Source organism: Drosophila mojavensis, unplaced genomic scaffold, assembly GCF_018153725.1.
Source record: "Drosophila mojavensis isolate 15081-1352.22 unplaced genomic scaffold, ASM1815372v1 contig_19, whole genome shotgun sequence".
NCBI classification, from domain to species: domain Eukaryota; kingdom Metazoa; phylum Arthropoda; class Insecta; order Diptera; family Drosophilidae; genus Drosophila; species Drosophila mojavensis.
Genome location: NW_025318726.1, coordinates 3,554,149 through 3,570,641, shown reverse-complemented (window position 1 = coordinate 3,570,641; position 16,493 = coordinate 3,554,149). Strand labels below are relative to the sequence as shown.

General features: G+C 38.4%; 4 protein-coding genes and 2 long non-coding RNA genes across 8 annotated transcripts; 5 read left to right on the top strand and 1 right to left on the bottom strand.

The window, feature by feature from the left end:
- The first annotated feature begins 3,218 nt into the window (after positions 1 to 3,218).
- Positions 3,219 to 4,255, top strand: LOC26527243. Its single transcript, XR_001448784.3, has 2 exons — positions 3,219 to 4,024; positions 4,091 to 4,255. It is a non-coding gene; the product is annotated as an uncharacterized LOC26527243 (long non-coding RNA).
- A 2,770-nt stretch (positions 4,256 to 7,025) lies between these two features.
- Positions 7,026 to 8,097, top strand: LOC26527203. The gene is made up of 2 exons (XR_001448798.3): positions 7,026 to 7,868; positions 7,935 to 8,097. It is a non-coding gene; the product is annotated as an uncharacterized LOC26527203 (long non-coding RNA).
- A 2,542-nt stretch (positions 8,098 to 10,639) lies between these two features.
- LOC6572169 lies at positions 10,640 to 12,385 on the top strand. Of its 3 annotated transcripts, none has more exons than XM_015166260.3 (2): positions 10,640 to 10,967; positions 11,123 to 12,385. In XM_015166260.3, exons 1-2 carry the CDS (start codon positions 10,804 to 10,806, stop codon positions 12,264 to 12,266), a joined length of 1,308 nt encoding a protein of 435 aa, XP_015021746.1. In that variant the 5' UTR covers positions 10,640 to 10,803; the 3' UTR covers positions 12,267 to 12,385. The 3 variants fall into 3 exon arrangements, with proteins under 3 accessions (XP_015021746.1, XP_001998318.1, XP_015021745.1); XM_015166259.2 differs by having other exon boundaries at positions 10,944 to 11,036; XM_001998282.4 differs by having other exon boundaries at positions 10,640 to 12,385.
- Positions 12,386 to 13,369: 984 nt separating this feature from the next.
- Positions 13,370 to 14,397, top strand: LOC6572170 (peptide deformylase, mitochondrial). The gene is made up of 2 exons (XM_001998283.4): positions 13,370 to 13,836; positions 13,888 to 14,397. Exons 1-2 carry the CDS (start codon positions 13,537 to 13,539, stop codon positions 14,197 to 14,199), a joined length of 612 nt encoding a protein of 203 aa, XP_001998319.1. The 5' UTR covers positions 13,370 to 13,536; the 3' UTR covers positions 14,200 to 14,397.
- A 2-nt stretch (positions 14,398 to 14,399) lies between these two features.
- LOC6572171 (peptide deformylase, mitochondrial) lies at positions 14,400 to 15,401 on the top strand. The gene is made up of 2 exons (XM_001998284.4): positions 14,400 to 14,949; positions 15,016 to 15,401. Exons 1-2 carry the CDS (start codon positions 14,557 to 14,559, stop codon positions 15,325 to 15,327), a joined length of 705 nt encoding a protein of 234 aa, XP_001998320.1. The 5' UTR covers positions 14,400 to 14,556; the 3' UTR covers positions 15,328 to 15,401.
- LOC6572172 lies at positions 15,346 to 16,066 on the bottom strand. Its single transcript, XM_001998285.4, has one exon. The coding sequence runs from the start codon at positions 15,834 to 15,836 to the stop codon at positions 15,414 to 15,416; it is 423 nt and encodes a 140-aa protein (XP_001998321.1). The 5' UTR covers positions 15,837 to 16,066; the 3' UTR covers positions 15,346 to 15,413.
- Positions 16,067 to 16,493: the final 427 nt, after the last annotated feature.

Below are 16,493 nucleotides of genomic sequence, written 5' to 3'. Positions count from 1 at the left end.
AGTTTTGAGTTTAAGCCACGTACATTTTGATAAATCAGGGACAGCTGAGAAGAGGTTTGTAAGTAATTTAGTTTTTTGGTACAACGTTTGATGAAGATTGCACCGAAGGTAAATTTACTGAAATAGGCATCGATCTGTTACGATTTTTGGGTTTAAATTCATGAACAACTACATGAGGTGGCCAGAAATTAGGGTCACAAAGGGTTTTAAAGTGTTCTACAGGCACATTGATTTTGAACGAAGCAATTTCACGCGGTGTCGCGAAACTAAACTTCGATATAAAAACATTAACCGGAATCTTATTTGAGATAAAAGCCGATACTGCCTCAATGGTAGTGTCAGATGAAAGCCTAGATAAGAAAACTTGCTTTCTAGGAGAGACAACAGATAAGGTAATGCTATGAGAGGCTGACTTATTGACACTCATTGTTTGAGCAACAATAGAAGTAGCATCCAAATTTGGGACAGGGGCTTGAGTTTCAATAGAAGCCTCAATAGGAGAAACAGATATGGGACAAGGTGAAGGAGGATCTAGAGAATTGGGAGCCGACGACAAAACAGAAGCGCAAGGTGAGGGAGGAGCAAGCGAATTAGGTGACGGTACTATTACAGAAGGAGTTACCGACAACAAAGGAGTATCCAATTGAGAGAGAGGACTTTCAAAGCCGTACTGATTTAAGATTTCCTCAGCAGCAGCCATGTCACTGGTCAACTGCATAGAAATCTTCTTCAGTTTTAAAAACTGAGACCTCACAGCACTATACATTTTAGAAAAGTTTATTTGTTTTTCCAAACAAATCGGACAAGACCAGCGTATGCCTCCACTACCAGCTTTAGTAGTAGACATAATCTTGTCATATTCACGCCCAGTAAGACCTGCACACTTAGTATGCATCATGTTATCACACAGCCAGCAACTTATAAATTGCGCTTGTGCAGAATCAACTGTTTGCCTGAAAGTGCAAGCTTTTTTTGCAGCAACTCATATTGGCAATCGGGATAGATCACAAAATTACTGAATGTAAACAGAAATGTCACAACAAAGAGAGGTATAAATGTGTTGAGAGCGAGTCCAACAACAAACAGCCGTTACAGAGCGCAACGAAAATATATGTTGAGAGAGCGAGTCAACAACAAAAACAGCCGTTACGGAGCAGATCAAAAGTCCTCAGCGAGAGAGTATACTTGCACACCACAAAAATCAAAGATTCAAGAGAGGCAAATACAACAACCGTAGATAGTGAGAGCAACTTATGCACACACTCACACAAACTTAGAAAGAGTGAACTGGGGAGAGCGCCAACAAATAGAAACACTAAAGCAAAAATGCAAATAATGAAACTAATGAACCGACACTGCACACAAAGCTTCACAAATTAAAAAAGCAAATTATTAAAAACGCAGTGAACAACGGATCAAACCTTGCACAGGATAATATAGATATTTGCTATATACAACCGAACCGCAATTATGTGAAATTTAATAAAAATAATTAACTAAGAAAACAAGAATAATTGAAGAGCACAATAGTAAACACGTCTGTTAACTCTCACTGAGAACTGAGAATATGACTATATCAATGTGTCACTTCACGGACTAATGGAAAATACAGTTTTGTACTTCTTATAGTCAAATATATGCAAACTCCGCTAATAAATTATATTTTAAAAAAGCAAAATACAATTATAAATTTTCATTGATTCATTAACTGTAAAACTGTAGAAGATTAAGCATTTCCCGACTTATACACCCCACTTAGTACACAATTTTTTTTTTTTAATCCGTATAAACAGTGTACACGACTTTCATTTCTTCAATATATAGAAACAAGATTTTAAAAGAAAAATTTAAAGTATCAATTATTCTGTTATACCATTACAATTGTTCATGTCGATATGATGCCCAACAAATGATGCGACTGTCGATACATATAATATAATGTTAATATATTACTCTACTTCATGATATACATACATGCATATGTATATGAACTCTAATATGGGAGTGGCCAAGCGGAAATTTTTATCTTAAATCTCATACCCTCTTTAAAGTTTACTAATCCTGTGCCTCTGATTTTTTGATCAACCAAAAACAAGTGAGAAAGCTCTAGTCGAGACTGCTCGACTACGAAATCCCCTAAACTCTTCTAAGAATTAATATTTCAACAATTATTCGGACTACCGTGTGGGCTTACTATGGGAACTTAATTGCTCAATAACTTTTCTTGTGGATGGACTATCTTCAGATTATGAATATAATATAGATATGCATGTATTTGCCAAAGCACAAGTCTCTACTATTTGAAATACTCATTTTACAAACATGTGGGTGAGGGGATGAATTAGGGGTGGGGGTAAATTTTGATAGAAATCAAAACTCCATAAAGTACATATAAATCTACATTAAAAATTTGGTGACTCTAGCTTTAAAGATGTATGAGATATAAATTTATTACTGGTTTTCGATAATGCTTTTAATCGATAACAAAATAACGGGACAAATTATCGATTTTTAAAGCAAAACTCGATATCCGCGTGGTATACACAGACCTAGGAAAACAATGTATATCTTCTGAGATCGGCGCGTTCAAACATACGAACAGACGGACGGACAGACAAACGGACAGGGATAAATCGACTCAGCTCGTCGCCCTGATCAAGAATAAACATAATAGATACGGCTTGCCGTGGTTAAAGAAATGATGCCATGACTTCCAGTTACTAAGGTCTCTAGCTTCAATAGTGTCCAAAATATAGCCGAATTCGAAAAATCAATATATATTCAGGTCCGATTTAACACGCCCTTAGTAGGCGTAGATATATAATTTTTTCACCCATCTTTATAGAATTGAAACATCAGCTTACTTGCAGTCCGATTTGTCACACCCCCAATGGGCGGAGATATATCCGCCATAGCTCGTGATCTTGGGTGGTCGACGCGGACCTACATACCAAATGATTTCTGGTATATCGGAAAATGCATTTTCCAATTTGCCACGCCCCTAGTGGGCGAATCGGGAAAATTTTAACACTTTATAAATCGGAGATATACACGAGTATGTGTTCCAAAGTTTAAGTCTTTAGCTTCAATAGCGCCGAAATAGATTGCGTTCATACGGACAGACGGAAAAACGGACAGACGGACGGACAGCAAGACGGACATTGCACAAAACCAATATACTCATTTCACTTTCGTGAATGAGTCTAAAAAGAAGAAAAATAAAAGAATTGCAGAAGTACCTTAGTTGGAAATGGTCGTGGGACAACAAATCCGACAGTCTGCGCTTTGAGCAGCACCACAAATTTCTGCAGACGATTAATCAGGAGGAGAAGGTGATGTTTCGACAGGAATTCATGTGCTAACAGAAAATTGACGCATATTTGCATTGCAATTGTGATTATTAGAATATGCATAGAAAATGCATGCATGTTCGAATGTATAGAAAAAATATTTAAAATGCTCAGCACAGCTTGCCACGTCCTATTGCCAATTTGAATGAAATTTTCAGCATGTGAACTAAATGTTTTATTGAATGTTTACCAATTATAAATAATTGCAAACTCATTCATAATACTGCTATATTTTAAGCTAACCTTCAATTTTGAGAACTTAGCAACATTGGAGTCGGTATCTGCTATATGGCAAAAATCAATACACAAGTTAACATACAATTATGAGATGTGCTAGAAATAAATTATAGATCTGTTTTAAAAAATAATTTAATATTTGGATACTCCTCGCGTTTTTCCCCTACTCACATTCAAATTAACAAAAAGAGTCTTCTGACTCAAATGTAAATGTGATGTTCCACATGGTTTAGTTCTAGTGCAAATAACTAATCTGATACGTTCCGGCCGTGTCCGACTAGATGTCAAGCAAATTTATTTTGTGAAATCGATACAGTACGGATACGCATATCTATTTCAATTCGTTGCAGTCACGCTTTCAAAAAGGGTATAAAATGGAAGGCCCAAGTCCGAATGATATCTTCGTTTTAAAGGAAGCTACAATCAACATGAAACTGGTAAGGAAACAAATTTGCTTGCCCACTCAGAAGTTACAATCTTATTTTGGTGTCTTTTACTCATAGATTCTGTTCACTGCTGTACTAGCTGTCTTGGCATCGGCCTGCTATGCTGTTGCTGCTGTTGGCCCTATACATAGGTCAGACCCACCAGAACCAGAACAATAAAAGCTGGAACTGGTTTTTGAAATATAATGTATATTCAAATATACAAATCATAATGCAGAAATATGTTTTGATCTGGTCAAGATTTTCATTTTGGATACTAAAACCAAGCCGTAAGGCGTTTAAAAATTTTTGAGAAATATAGACTATAAATTATTGACGTATTAGGTACGACCATTGGCCAGTGTACCTACAGATCGAACCAACAGAGATAAAAAATATCAAATCAAAAGATCATCGAGCGATATACGTCATACGATTACGATACAGAGATCATCACAGATGCACGAGATCTGATCGTATTCTTGATGCCCAAAGAGTTTCTAAACCGGTAGTTTCTCGCATTTATGAATCTATCACTGGTGCATAAAGCGCCAAGAGCCTACTTATGTACTCTGAATATTTTCTACGATTGGTGGAGTTCATATTGATGCACAGTCGAAATGAAACGTATTTTTTCGATCCATCTAAGTCAATTTCGCATAGCGAGATCCTCTTGGGCGCTACCAAGACGACCAAATCCATCACCCGAATAAGTGCAACAATATAACGTTAACCTATAAACTCACTGACGAACAGTTTATAGCCCTAGCCACGCGGATCGTTTGGATATCAATGCATAGACGGGCATACCACATGATGGACATAGAGATGAATCGTTTGCTTTGCACTTGAAGTTCACGCAAGCAGAGAAAAGCATGCTTTACGGGCGCCGGAAAAAGATTGTTAACTTTCTCTTACAAGGATAGGCGAGCGCAAATATCGCAGCACAGATCTACGCATTGCCAAACTTGAGCTGGAGTATATCGTGTCCAATCAACAGCGCATCTGGTTGACGTAGCTCGCGGAATTATAGGGCACCTAAAGAAACTCTGCAACATACTCCTCAACCTCAACTGGTTAGCGGTTCGCGAGGAGCACTACTCACTCGAGAATGATTCGTGTCACATATTGCGACAGCCCCATCTGGAAGTACCCATCATTAACGAGTTGAAAGTACGAAAAATGTCCGAGCTCTATGAACACCTCCTATGTCTTCATCGAATCGATCGCCTCATGTCCGCATATGTGGACGTGAACATTTTTGAAAAATATTTTAAAGCTGTTACCAAGCATCGATAGGAATGATATACTAGCAATCTGATCCTCAAACTCACTTCAGTCTCCCGTCAAGAGCAGTAAACTGAAGGCGAACGTCATAAGTTGATAAATTTATATGTTTGCAATCAAGATCAAAACAAAATTTATTATATATTAGTTAAACAAAATTATAGATTTATTTTTGCTAATTCTCACCCAAGCTAAGATCGAAACATGTTCGGAATATCCTTGACTATATCAATGTGTCACTTCACGGACTAATGGAAAATACAGTTTTGTACTTCTTATAGTCGAATATATGCAAACTCCGCTAATAAATTATATTTAAAAAAAGCAAAATACAATTATAAATTTTCATTGATTCATTAACTGTAAAACTGTAGAAGATTAAGCATTTCCCGACTTATACACCCCAATTAGTACACAATTTTTTTTTTTAAATCCGTATAAACAGTGTACACGACTTTCATTTCTTCAATAGATAGAAACAAGATTTTAAAAGAAAAATTTAAAGTATCAATTATTCTGTTATACCATTACAATTGTTCATGTCGATATGATGCCCAACAAATGATGCGACTGTCGATACATATAATATAATGTTAATATATTACTCTACTTCATGATATACATACATGCATATGTATATGAACTCTAATATGGGAGTGGCCAAGCGGAAATTTTTATCTTAAATCTCATACCCTCTTTAAAGTTTACTAATCCTTTGCCTCTGATTTTTTGATCAACCAAAAACAAGTGAGAAAGCTCTAGTCGAGACTGCTCGACTACGAAATCCCCTGAACTCTTCTAAGAATTAATATTTCAACAATTATTCGCGCCTATCTGCATACACAAGAAACATGCACGCATAAACACGCATGGACTGCCGTGTGGGCTTACTATGGGAACTTAATTGCTCAATAACTTTTCTTGTGGATGGACTTTCTTCAGATTATGAATATTTGGTGACTCTAGCTTTAAAGATGTATGAGATATAAATTTATTACTGGTTTTCGATAATGCTTTTAATCGATAACAAAATAACGGGACAAATTATCGATTTTTAAAGCAAAACTCGATATCCGCGTGGTATACACAGACCTAGGAAAACAATGTATATCTTCTGAGATCGGCGCGTTCAAACATACGAACAGACGGACGGACAGACAAACGAACAGGGATAAATCGACTCAGCTCGTCGCCCTGATCAAGAATAAACATAATAGATACGGCTTGCCGTGGTTAAAGAAATGATGCCATGACTTCCAGTTACTAAGGTCTCTAGCATCAATAGTGTCCAAAATATAGCCGAATTCGAAAAATCAATATATATTCAGGTCCGATTTAACACGCCCCTAGTAGGCGTAGATATATCATTTTTTCACCCATCTTTATAGAATTGAAACATCAGCTTACTTGCAGTCCGATTTGTCACACCCCCAATGGGCGGAGATATATCCGCCATAGCTCGTGATCTTGGGTGGTCGACGCGGACCTACATACCAAATGATTTCTGGTATATCGGAAAATGCATTTTCCAGTTTGCCACGCCCCTAGTGGGCGAATCGGGAAAATTTTAACACTTTATAAATCGGAGATATACACGAGTATGTGTTCCAAAGTTTAAGTCTTTAGCTTCAATAGCGCCGAAATAGATTGCGTTCATACGGACAGACGGAAAAACGGACAGACGGACGGACAGCAAGACGGACATTGCACAAAAAACCAATATACTCATTTCACTTTCGTGAATGAGTCTAAAAAGAAGAAAAATAAAAGAATTGCAGAAGTACCTTAGTGGGAAATGGTCGTGGGACAACAAATCCGACAGTCTGCGCTTTGAGCAGCACCACAAATTTCTGCGGACGATTAATCAGGAGGAGGAGGTGATGTTTCGACAGGAATTCATGTGCTAACAGAAAATTGACGCATATTTGCATTGCAATTGTGATTATTAGAATATGCATAGAAAATGCATGCATGTTCGAATGTATAGAAAAAATATTTAAAATGCTCAGCACAGCTTGCCACGTCCTATTGCCAATTTGAATGAAATTTTCAGCATGTGAACTAAATGTTTTATTGAATGTTTACCAATTATAAATAATTGCAAACTCATTCATAATACTGCTATATTTTAAGCTAACCTTCAATTTTGAGAACTTAGCAACATTGGAGTCGGTATCTGCTATATGGCAAAAATCAATACACAAGTTAACATACAATTATGAGATGTGCTAGAAATAAATTATAGATCTGTTTTAAAAAATAATTTAATATTTGGATACTCCTCGCGTTTTTCCCCTACTCACATTCAAATTAACAAAAAGAGTCTTCTGACTCAAATGTAAATGTGATGTTCCACATGGTTTAGTTCTAGTGCAAATAACTAATCTGATACGTTCCGGCCGTGTCCGACTAGATGTCAAGCAAATTTATTTTGTGAAATCGATACAGTTCGGATACGCATATCTATTTCAATTCGTTGCAGTCACGCTTTCAAAAAGGGTATAAAATGGAAGGCCCAAGTCCGAATGATATCTTCGTTTTAAAGGAAGCTACAATCAACATGAAACTGGTAAGGAAACAAATTTGCTTGCCCACTCAGAAGTTACAATCTTATTTTGGTGTCTTTTACTCATAGATTCTGTTCACTGCTGTACTAGCTGTCTTGGCATCGGCCTGCTATGCTGTTGCTGCTGGCCCTATACATAGGTCAGACCCACCAGAACCAGAACAATAAAAGCTGGAACTGGTTTTTGAAATATAATGTATATTCAAATATACAAATCATAATGCAGAAATAAGTTTTGATCTGGTCAAGATTTTCATTTTGGATACTAAAACCAAGCCATAAGGCGTTTAAAAATTTTTGAGAAATATAGACTATAAATTATTGACGAATTAGGTACGACCATTGGGCAGTGTACCTACAGATCGAACCAACAGAGATAAAAAATATCAAATCAAAAGACCATCGAGCGATATACGTCATACGATTACGATACAGTGATCATCACAGATGCACGAGATCTGATCGTATTCTTGATGCCCAAAGAGTTTCTAAACCGGTAGTTTCTCGCATTTATGAATCTATCACTGGTGCATAAAGCGCCAAGAGCCTACTTATGTACTCTGAATATTTTCTACGATTGGTGGAGTTCATATTGATGCACAGTCGAAATGAAACGTATTTTTTCGATCCATCTAAGTCAATTTCGCATAGCGAGATCCTCTTGGGCGCTACCAAGACGACCAAATCCATCACCCGAATAAGTGCAACAATATAACGTTAACCTATAAACTCACTGACGAACAGTTTATAGCCCTGGCCACGCGGATCGTTTGGATATCAATGCATAGACGGGCATACCACATGATGGACATAGAGATGAATCGTTTGCTTTGCACTTGAAGTTCACGCAAGCAGAGAAAAGCATGCTTTACGGGCGCCGGAAAAAGATTGTTAACTTGCTCTTACAAGTGTCGAGGATCGCCCCATACTGTGGATAGGCGAGCGCAAATATCGCAGCACAGATCTACGCATTGCCAAACTTGAGCTGGAGTATATCGTGTCCAATCAACAGCGCATCTGGTTGACGTAGCTCGCGGAATTATAGGGCACCTAAAGAAACTCTGCAACATACTCCTCAGCGGTTCGCGAGGAGCACTACTCACTCGAGAATGATTCGTGTCACATATTGCGACAGCCCCATCTGGAAGTACCCATCATTAACGAGTTGAAAGTACGAAAAATGTCCGAGCTCTATGAACACCTCCTATGTCTTCATCGAATCGATCGCCTCATGTCCGCATATGTGGACGTGAACATTTTTGAAAAATATTTTAAAGCTGTTACCAAGCATCGATAGGAATGATATACTAGCAATCTGATCCTCAAACTCACTTCAGTCTCCCGTCAAGAGCAGTAAACTGAAGGCGAACGTCATAAGTTGATAAATTTATATGTTTGCAATCAAGATCAAAACAAAATTTATTATATATTAGTTAAACAAAATTATAGATTTATTTTTGCTAATTCTCACCCAAGCTAAGATCGAAATATGTTCGGAATATCCTTGACTATATCAATGTGTCACTTCACGGACTAATGGAAAATACAGTTTTGTACTTCTTATAGTCGAATATATGCAAACTCCGCTAATAAATTATATTTAAAAAAAGCAAAATACAATTATAAATTTTCATTGATTCATTAACTGTAAAACTGTAGAAGATTAAGCATTTCCCGACTTATACACCCCAATTAGTACACAATTTTTTTTTTTAATCCGTATAAACAGTGTACACGACTTTCATTTCTTCAATAGATAGAAACAAGATTTTAAAAGAAAAATTTAAAGTATCAATTATTCTGTTATACCATTACAATTGTTCATGTCGATATGATGCCCAACAAATGATGCGACTGTCGATACATATAATATAATGTTAATATATTACTCTACTTCATGATATACATACATGCATATGTATATGAACTCTAATATGGGAGTGGCCAAGCGGAAATTTTTATCTTAAATCTCATACCCTCTTTAAAGTTTACTAATCCTTTGCCTCTGATTTTTTGATCAACCAAAAACAAGTGAGAAAGCTCTAGTCGAGACTGCTCGACTACGAAATCCCCTGAACTCTTCTAAGAATTAATATTTCAACAATTATTCGCGCCTATCTGCATACACAAGAAACATGCACGCATAAACACGCATGGACTGCCGTGTGGGCTTACTATGGGAACTTAATTGCTCAATAACTTTTCTTGTGGATGGACTTTCTTCAGATTATGAATATTTGGTGACTCTAGCTTTAAAGATGTATGAGATATAAATTTATTACTGGTTTTCGATAATGCTTTTAATCGATAACAAAATAACGGGACAAATTATCGATTTTTAAAGCAAAACTCGATATCCGCGTGGTATACACAGACCTAGGAAAACAATGTATATCTTCTGAGATCGGCGCGTTCAAACATACGAACAGACGGACGGACAGACAAACGGACAGGGATAAATCGACTCAGCTCGTCGATCATAAGAATAAACATAATAGATACGGCTTGCCGTGGTTAAAGAAATGATGCCATGACTACCAGTTACTAAAAATATATTTAACTGTCAATCAAATCAAAGCATAAAGCATCCGCTGTTTTGTCCGATTTTTTTCAAAAAATTTCAGCTTTTTTTAAAGTATCTTCCCACTAAAAACAGCTTTTTTCACTCAACGAAAGTTGGCAACACTGATATATAATAACAATGCTCAAAATGTATTATATGCTTCGGTTTAGCTTTCAAATTGTAATTTGGTTATTTGATCTGATAAGTTTCTATTGAACACATACCCACACACACAGCTATTCACACACCTAACATATAACACAATAAAATACAAAATTAGAAAAAAATAAAAATAACACAAAAATAAACAAAATTATAAATTAAAAAAAATAATAATAATAATAAAAAATAAATAAAAAGATATGAAGCGCATTTATGCCGATACTTATGTGCCGAAGTACCTTAGTGGAAAATGGTCGTGGGACAACAAATCCGACAGTCTGCGCTTTGAGCAGCACCACGACTTGGCCGATAAGAGGGAGCGCTATATCGAAACAAATGGTTATAAATTCCTGCGGACGATTAATCAGGAGGAGGAGGTAATATTTCGACAGGAATTCGTGCGCGGGGATAACACTTTCGATACTGACACAGTGGTAATCAACGATGTGCGTGACCTGGTGCTCTTCTTATCGCCCAGCGAATTTCTGTCTGTCAAATTTATCGAGTTTATTCACAAGCCCGCTGTACACAGGTTGCTGCATGCTTTGATAATCTACTTCGAGTATTTCTTGCGGATGGTCGAATTTGTACTAATTCGACGAGATGAACTGGCCGGCAACATGGCCCAGATACAGAGTGAGCAAACGAACGATATGAAGCGCATATTCTCGATCTACTTGAGTCAGTACCGGATGCTAGTGGCTCGCAACTATAGTGCGATCCTCAAAGGCGAGGGGGATATGGCGCAGTTCTATCACATGAAAGAGATTGTAAATATCTCCGCCACCATTAAGGATAAGTACTTTCACGAGCAATTCCTGGCCGTGGCCATACAGATCGTATGGATTACCCTGCACAGACGTGCTTACTATGTGATTGAAATGGAGATGAATAGGCTATTTCGCTCAGAGCATTTCATCGTAAATAAACCGGAGTATCTGAAATTCACGCCATTGGAAGTCAGTCTGCTATATGGACGCAACAATCGCCTTGTCAACTATCGTAGCCAGGTATCCCCACTTATTCAGGAGCTTCAGCGTATACCCGAGGAAGATTTGCCTATCCTATGGATAGGTGAACGAAAGTATCGGGGCACAGACACGCGTATTGTTCAGATTGAACTGGAGTATATTGTGCCGGGGCCGCAGTTGTTTATGATCGATGTGACACACGGGATGCTGGGGCATCCAAAGATTCTGTACGATACTATGCTGAACTTGAATTGGCCGGCGGTACGATTTGCCAACTTCTCCACTGAGTACGATCCGTATCAGATCGTGCGGCAGCCGTGTCTGCAACTGCCCAACATTAACGAGGACAAGATGCGCAAGCTGTCCTCACAATACGATCAGTTCTTCAAAGTCTTTCGCATTTATGAGCCATTCAGCCTACAAATGCTCGCAAAGTGGGTTCGACGTGATCGATTGATCAACTTTTATCGTACTGGAGGCGTCTTGCAGGACATTTATCTGCGCTGCACGAAGGATTTGAACCAGAAAGGATATGGCCCCCCAGTGAATACCATTATTGCCAAATACTTCAAGCTTATTGCTAGGCATCGCAAGAACGCATACGTTATCAGTGATAATCGATCCAGTATAGCTAATCTATCGATTCTGAGCATGCCAAAGGAACGCAAGAAGGCAACACAGGACGATCGTTTCTTTGAGGAATAAAGTGTTTTTGCTAATGCAACATCTTCATGTTCAATTTGAAAGTCATATTGATAATATTACATTCCAAACAAGCGATGCTATCTATACGTATCAAATAAAAACGAACATACCAAAATGAATTCAACCAGAGTTTATCAATTATTGCGCGAATCGAATTATGAATTCTATTCCAATTTCTAATCAACACATTCCTATAACATTATATGTATAATAAAGTCGATGTTTTTATTTTTTTAGGATGGTCGTAGAGCACGTAGCATTGTAGATATATGTATGAAGTGACAATAGCGTGTCCTGTATAACTCCAACCACTTATTTTCAAATCAAAAACTATATCTATAGTTCATGTAACTAGTTCAGTACCCAATTTTAAAAGCATGAACTGCATCACTTGCATATCGATATCGTTCGCTAAGCAGTGCAAGTTAAGTAGTTCTAGTTCACTTGAGTAACAGAAACAGCTGTTGAAAGATTCAGTAGGTTGTGTAGGGCTGTTGCATTACTTGTAATGTTAATTTTTGTGATGTCACAGTTTTCAGTTTGAGCTCTGCCAAAATCCATCCGGTCGAATAAAATAAAATGGTTATTAATTACAAAATCTAAAACTTATCATTAGTTCTAGTGTTAATAGTAAAGCAATCATATACTCCGATTTATGAATCTATATAGAGCTTGGACGGTCTGCTCGTTTTACCCTGGACCCATTGAAAATGGGAGATCAGTGTATAATGGTTTTGTGAAGAGTATGTAACGGGCAGAAGGAACCCTTGCAGACCTCATAAAGTATATACATATATTCTTGATCAGGCCGACAAGCTGAGTAGTTATAGCCCTGTCCGTCCGTACGTATGAACGCCTAGATCTCATAAGTTATAATAGCTAGAGAGCTGAAACTCGTGTATACCATACACAGTACGAGTTTATCATATTGCTTCTATAAATCATCCGATTTCATTTTAAATCGAATGGACATACATTTGATTATTATGAGCACGTTCTAAAAGTTTTATGAAAATAGTCTTACTGCAAGAGATTTTATTCAACAAATAAATTCTCGTTTACAAAAAGAAAAGAAGTGCCTAGTGATTAGGAAATCAGCTTGGAGGGTTTAGGGTAAAATAAGGTGAAATAAGGACGTCAAACTGTTAACTTAACAGACCACTTTGCATTACCACTCTGGTTAGTGGCATTACCTAGCATTGCTCAATCGTGCGGCTGTTATCAGGTGCTTAATAAGTACGCAAACAGCTTAGTAAGTTGGCTAATCTCAATGTCTGTAGATCTCGAGCCTCGAACGGCTCCGCCGTATAATCACTTCACGCAAATTGGTGACCCTGTTCTTCGGATACGTTCGGATGAGGTTTCACCTGAACGGTTAGACAGCAAGGAAATCCTTGGCATTGTGGATCAGATGGTAAAAGTGCTCCGGCACTACGACTGCGTGGGCGTTGCAGCGCCCCAATTGGGTGTTCCACTGCGAATTATTGCAATGGAGTTCCGTGAGGAAAAGCGTGAACAGTTTACGCCCGAAGTGTACCTGCAACGAAAGATGTCTACTTTGCCACTCAGTGTAAGTTAAAACCCCACACATGTATTAATAAATAATCATTTATCTTTTAAGGTTTTTATCAATCCAAAAATAGAGATAATTGGCGATATGCAGCACACTCAGCCCGAAGGCTGTATGAGCGTTCGCGGCTTCTCTGCCCGAGTGGCTCGATACGATCGCGTACGAGTCACCGGCATTGGAATGCTTGGAACACCTGACGAACTGGAACTTGTTGGATGGAGCGCGCGCATTGCGCAACATGAAATGGATCATTTAAATGGCATCATTTACATTGACCGAATGGACGTTTCGAGCTTTATATGCAACACATGGGCACGGATTAATTCAAATGGTGGACGTGACGTCATAACGTTTGATAAGTAATTACTTTGAACCAATTTCTACATTTGAATTCAACTGTTGCTTCGCGCCTAAATTCCGAGCAGATGGTTATTTCAAACTATCGCAAGAATGGCACTGTTAACTATCGATTAATGTATGGCAGCCCTGGCTGAAATGTACTTTCGTATTTTTAACTTTCTTTACAAATAAAGAAATAAAGGCAGAGACGTAACTATTATAGTTGTTTTGTTATTATTAAAGTATTTATTTTAGCTTATGAATAAAAGGTCAAGCTAATTTTAAAGCAGCGATATATTAAGAAATCTCTTTGTAAGGGTATAAGCAAGTAGACTTGACTTTTTATTGCAGTGTTACGCTTACGCCGGCAAGTGGCCAAAAATGCTGGTAAAGCTACATAAGTTTTGTCGACTGCATGCGAGGCAACTCAGCACCAGCCCTGCAGCCTCTCAATCCTTCAGGAAGTGGTACCAACAGCTGTGGACAACCGAGCGCACAAATTTACCGCCCTACAGCCACTTCACACAGATCGGAGATCCCGTGTTACGGGACAGAGCGGCAGAAGTCCCAGTGGAATGTGTGGACAGCAAAGAGATTCGTGCGATAGTGGACCGCATGGTGCACGTGTTACGCAAGTATGACTGTGTGGGCGTTGCTGCACCTCAAATTGGCGTCTCCCTGCGAATAATTGCCATGGAGTTTAGGCGTGGCATTAAAAAGGAGCTTCCCGAAGCGATGTACCGGGCGCGACAAATGTCCGAGCTGCCACTGACTGTAACTTGAAGTAATAATATTCATACATATATAATATTAACTAATCATTCTCGGCCGTTCGCCCAGGTATTCATCAATCCAAGACTGAGTGTCACGAACTATACCAAACACAAGCACCCGGAGGGTTGCATGAGCGTTCGCGGATTTTCAGCGGAAGTGGAGCGTTATGAAGCCGTGAAACTGTCCGGGCTGGACAGAGAAGGAGAACCCCTCTCGTTGGAACTGAGTGGCTGGAACGCGCGCATTGCCCAGCATGAAATGGATCATTTGGATGGCAAACTGTATACGGATCACATGGACCGATCCACATTCACGTGCACCTGCTGGGAAACGGTGAATACGAAGTCTGGCCGTGTGGAAATACCCTTTTACAAATAATATCTACACGCTGTTCCCTCTAGTTATTGTTGCTAAAAATTTATTCATTGAAACGGAACTGTGTTTGTTGGCAACTGTTTTCCTGTTCATTTCTCTGCGCTCATATACATTCTCAGATTGTGATTGGCCGTGCCAAGGGCAGTCTTGGCTTTGAAGTACTCGGGACTGTCCCACAGGTCACGCTTGTCCATCATGTACGTAAAGAGTTCATTGTATTCACGCTGTAACAGCTTGTGGGTGCCGGCGACCTTTCTGCGCAGTTCGTCGATTGCTTGGGCCAAATTTTCGCGGGCAGCATCAAAAACAGCTTCTGCCGTGGGCTCGTCCAAGGCAGGCGAGTCTGTTGTCTTGGGCCCCTCGTGCTGCAGTGTACGCAAGTGCATGCGCTGGTTCTGCCAGTCGTCCCACTGTAGCTGCAACAACTTGCCCAAATAGTTGAGAACGGCAGTCCGCAGGATAAACTGCCGTATACCTGGATGGGCAACGTTGCGCACACGCACTCGGAACATCCTCAAACAGTTGCTCAACTCTCTGATTCCTAATGTCAAGTTACATTGAATGTCGTTACTACAGACCCGGCTGCTTAAATAAATAAATCCCTATGGATAATATGCTATGTGGAATAATTTTGGCAACTATATCGATCATACATAGTCAGATGTTTCGTTTATATACTTCGAGTTGAATAGTATGTGCTGGGGATATAAGTTGAAGAACAGATTGCCAACCGTGCTCGTGCCTTTCTCCTCTCTTGTTATAAAGAAGGAAGTTCTCCATTTAACTATGCCGACGGCTTGAGTAGCCAGTACTTTAAGTTATTTTTAATATTGTATAAAATCCAAGCAACTTACCTCACTAGAAAATGTAGACATATACATTAATATATTCACTTTGATCAAATGGGAAAAAGTATGAGATAATTACGGGTAATCAAACTAGATAAAAACAAATCTTTAAAGATCTCTGCAATGTCTCGTAAATTAATGAATTAAGAGGAAATATTTTAATCTAAAAAGAAAACCTTATAACCTATACTTCGTATAAAAACCAAAAGAAAATTTAATGGGACAGCAGCTCTAGTTATACATATTTTAGTTTTTTTTTTTCTGAGGCGATATATCTTTGTCGACATTATACTAAAAGACTTATATGGGTTTTTAGACAAA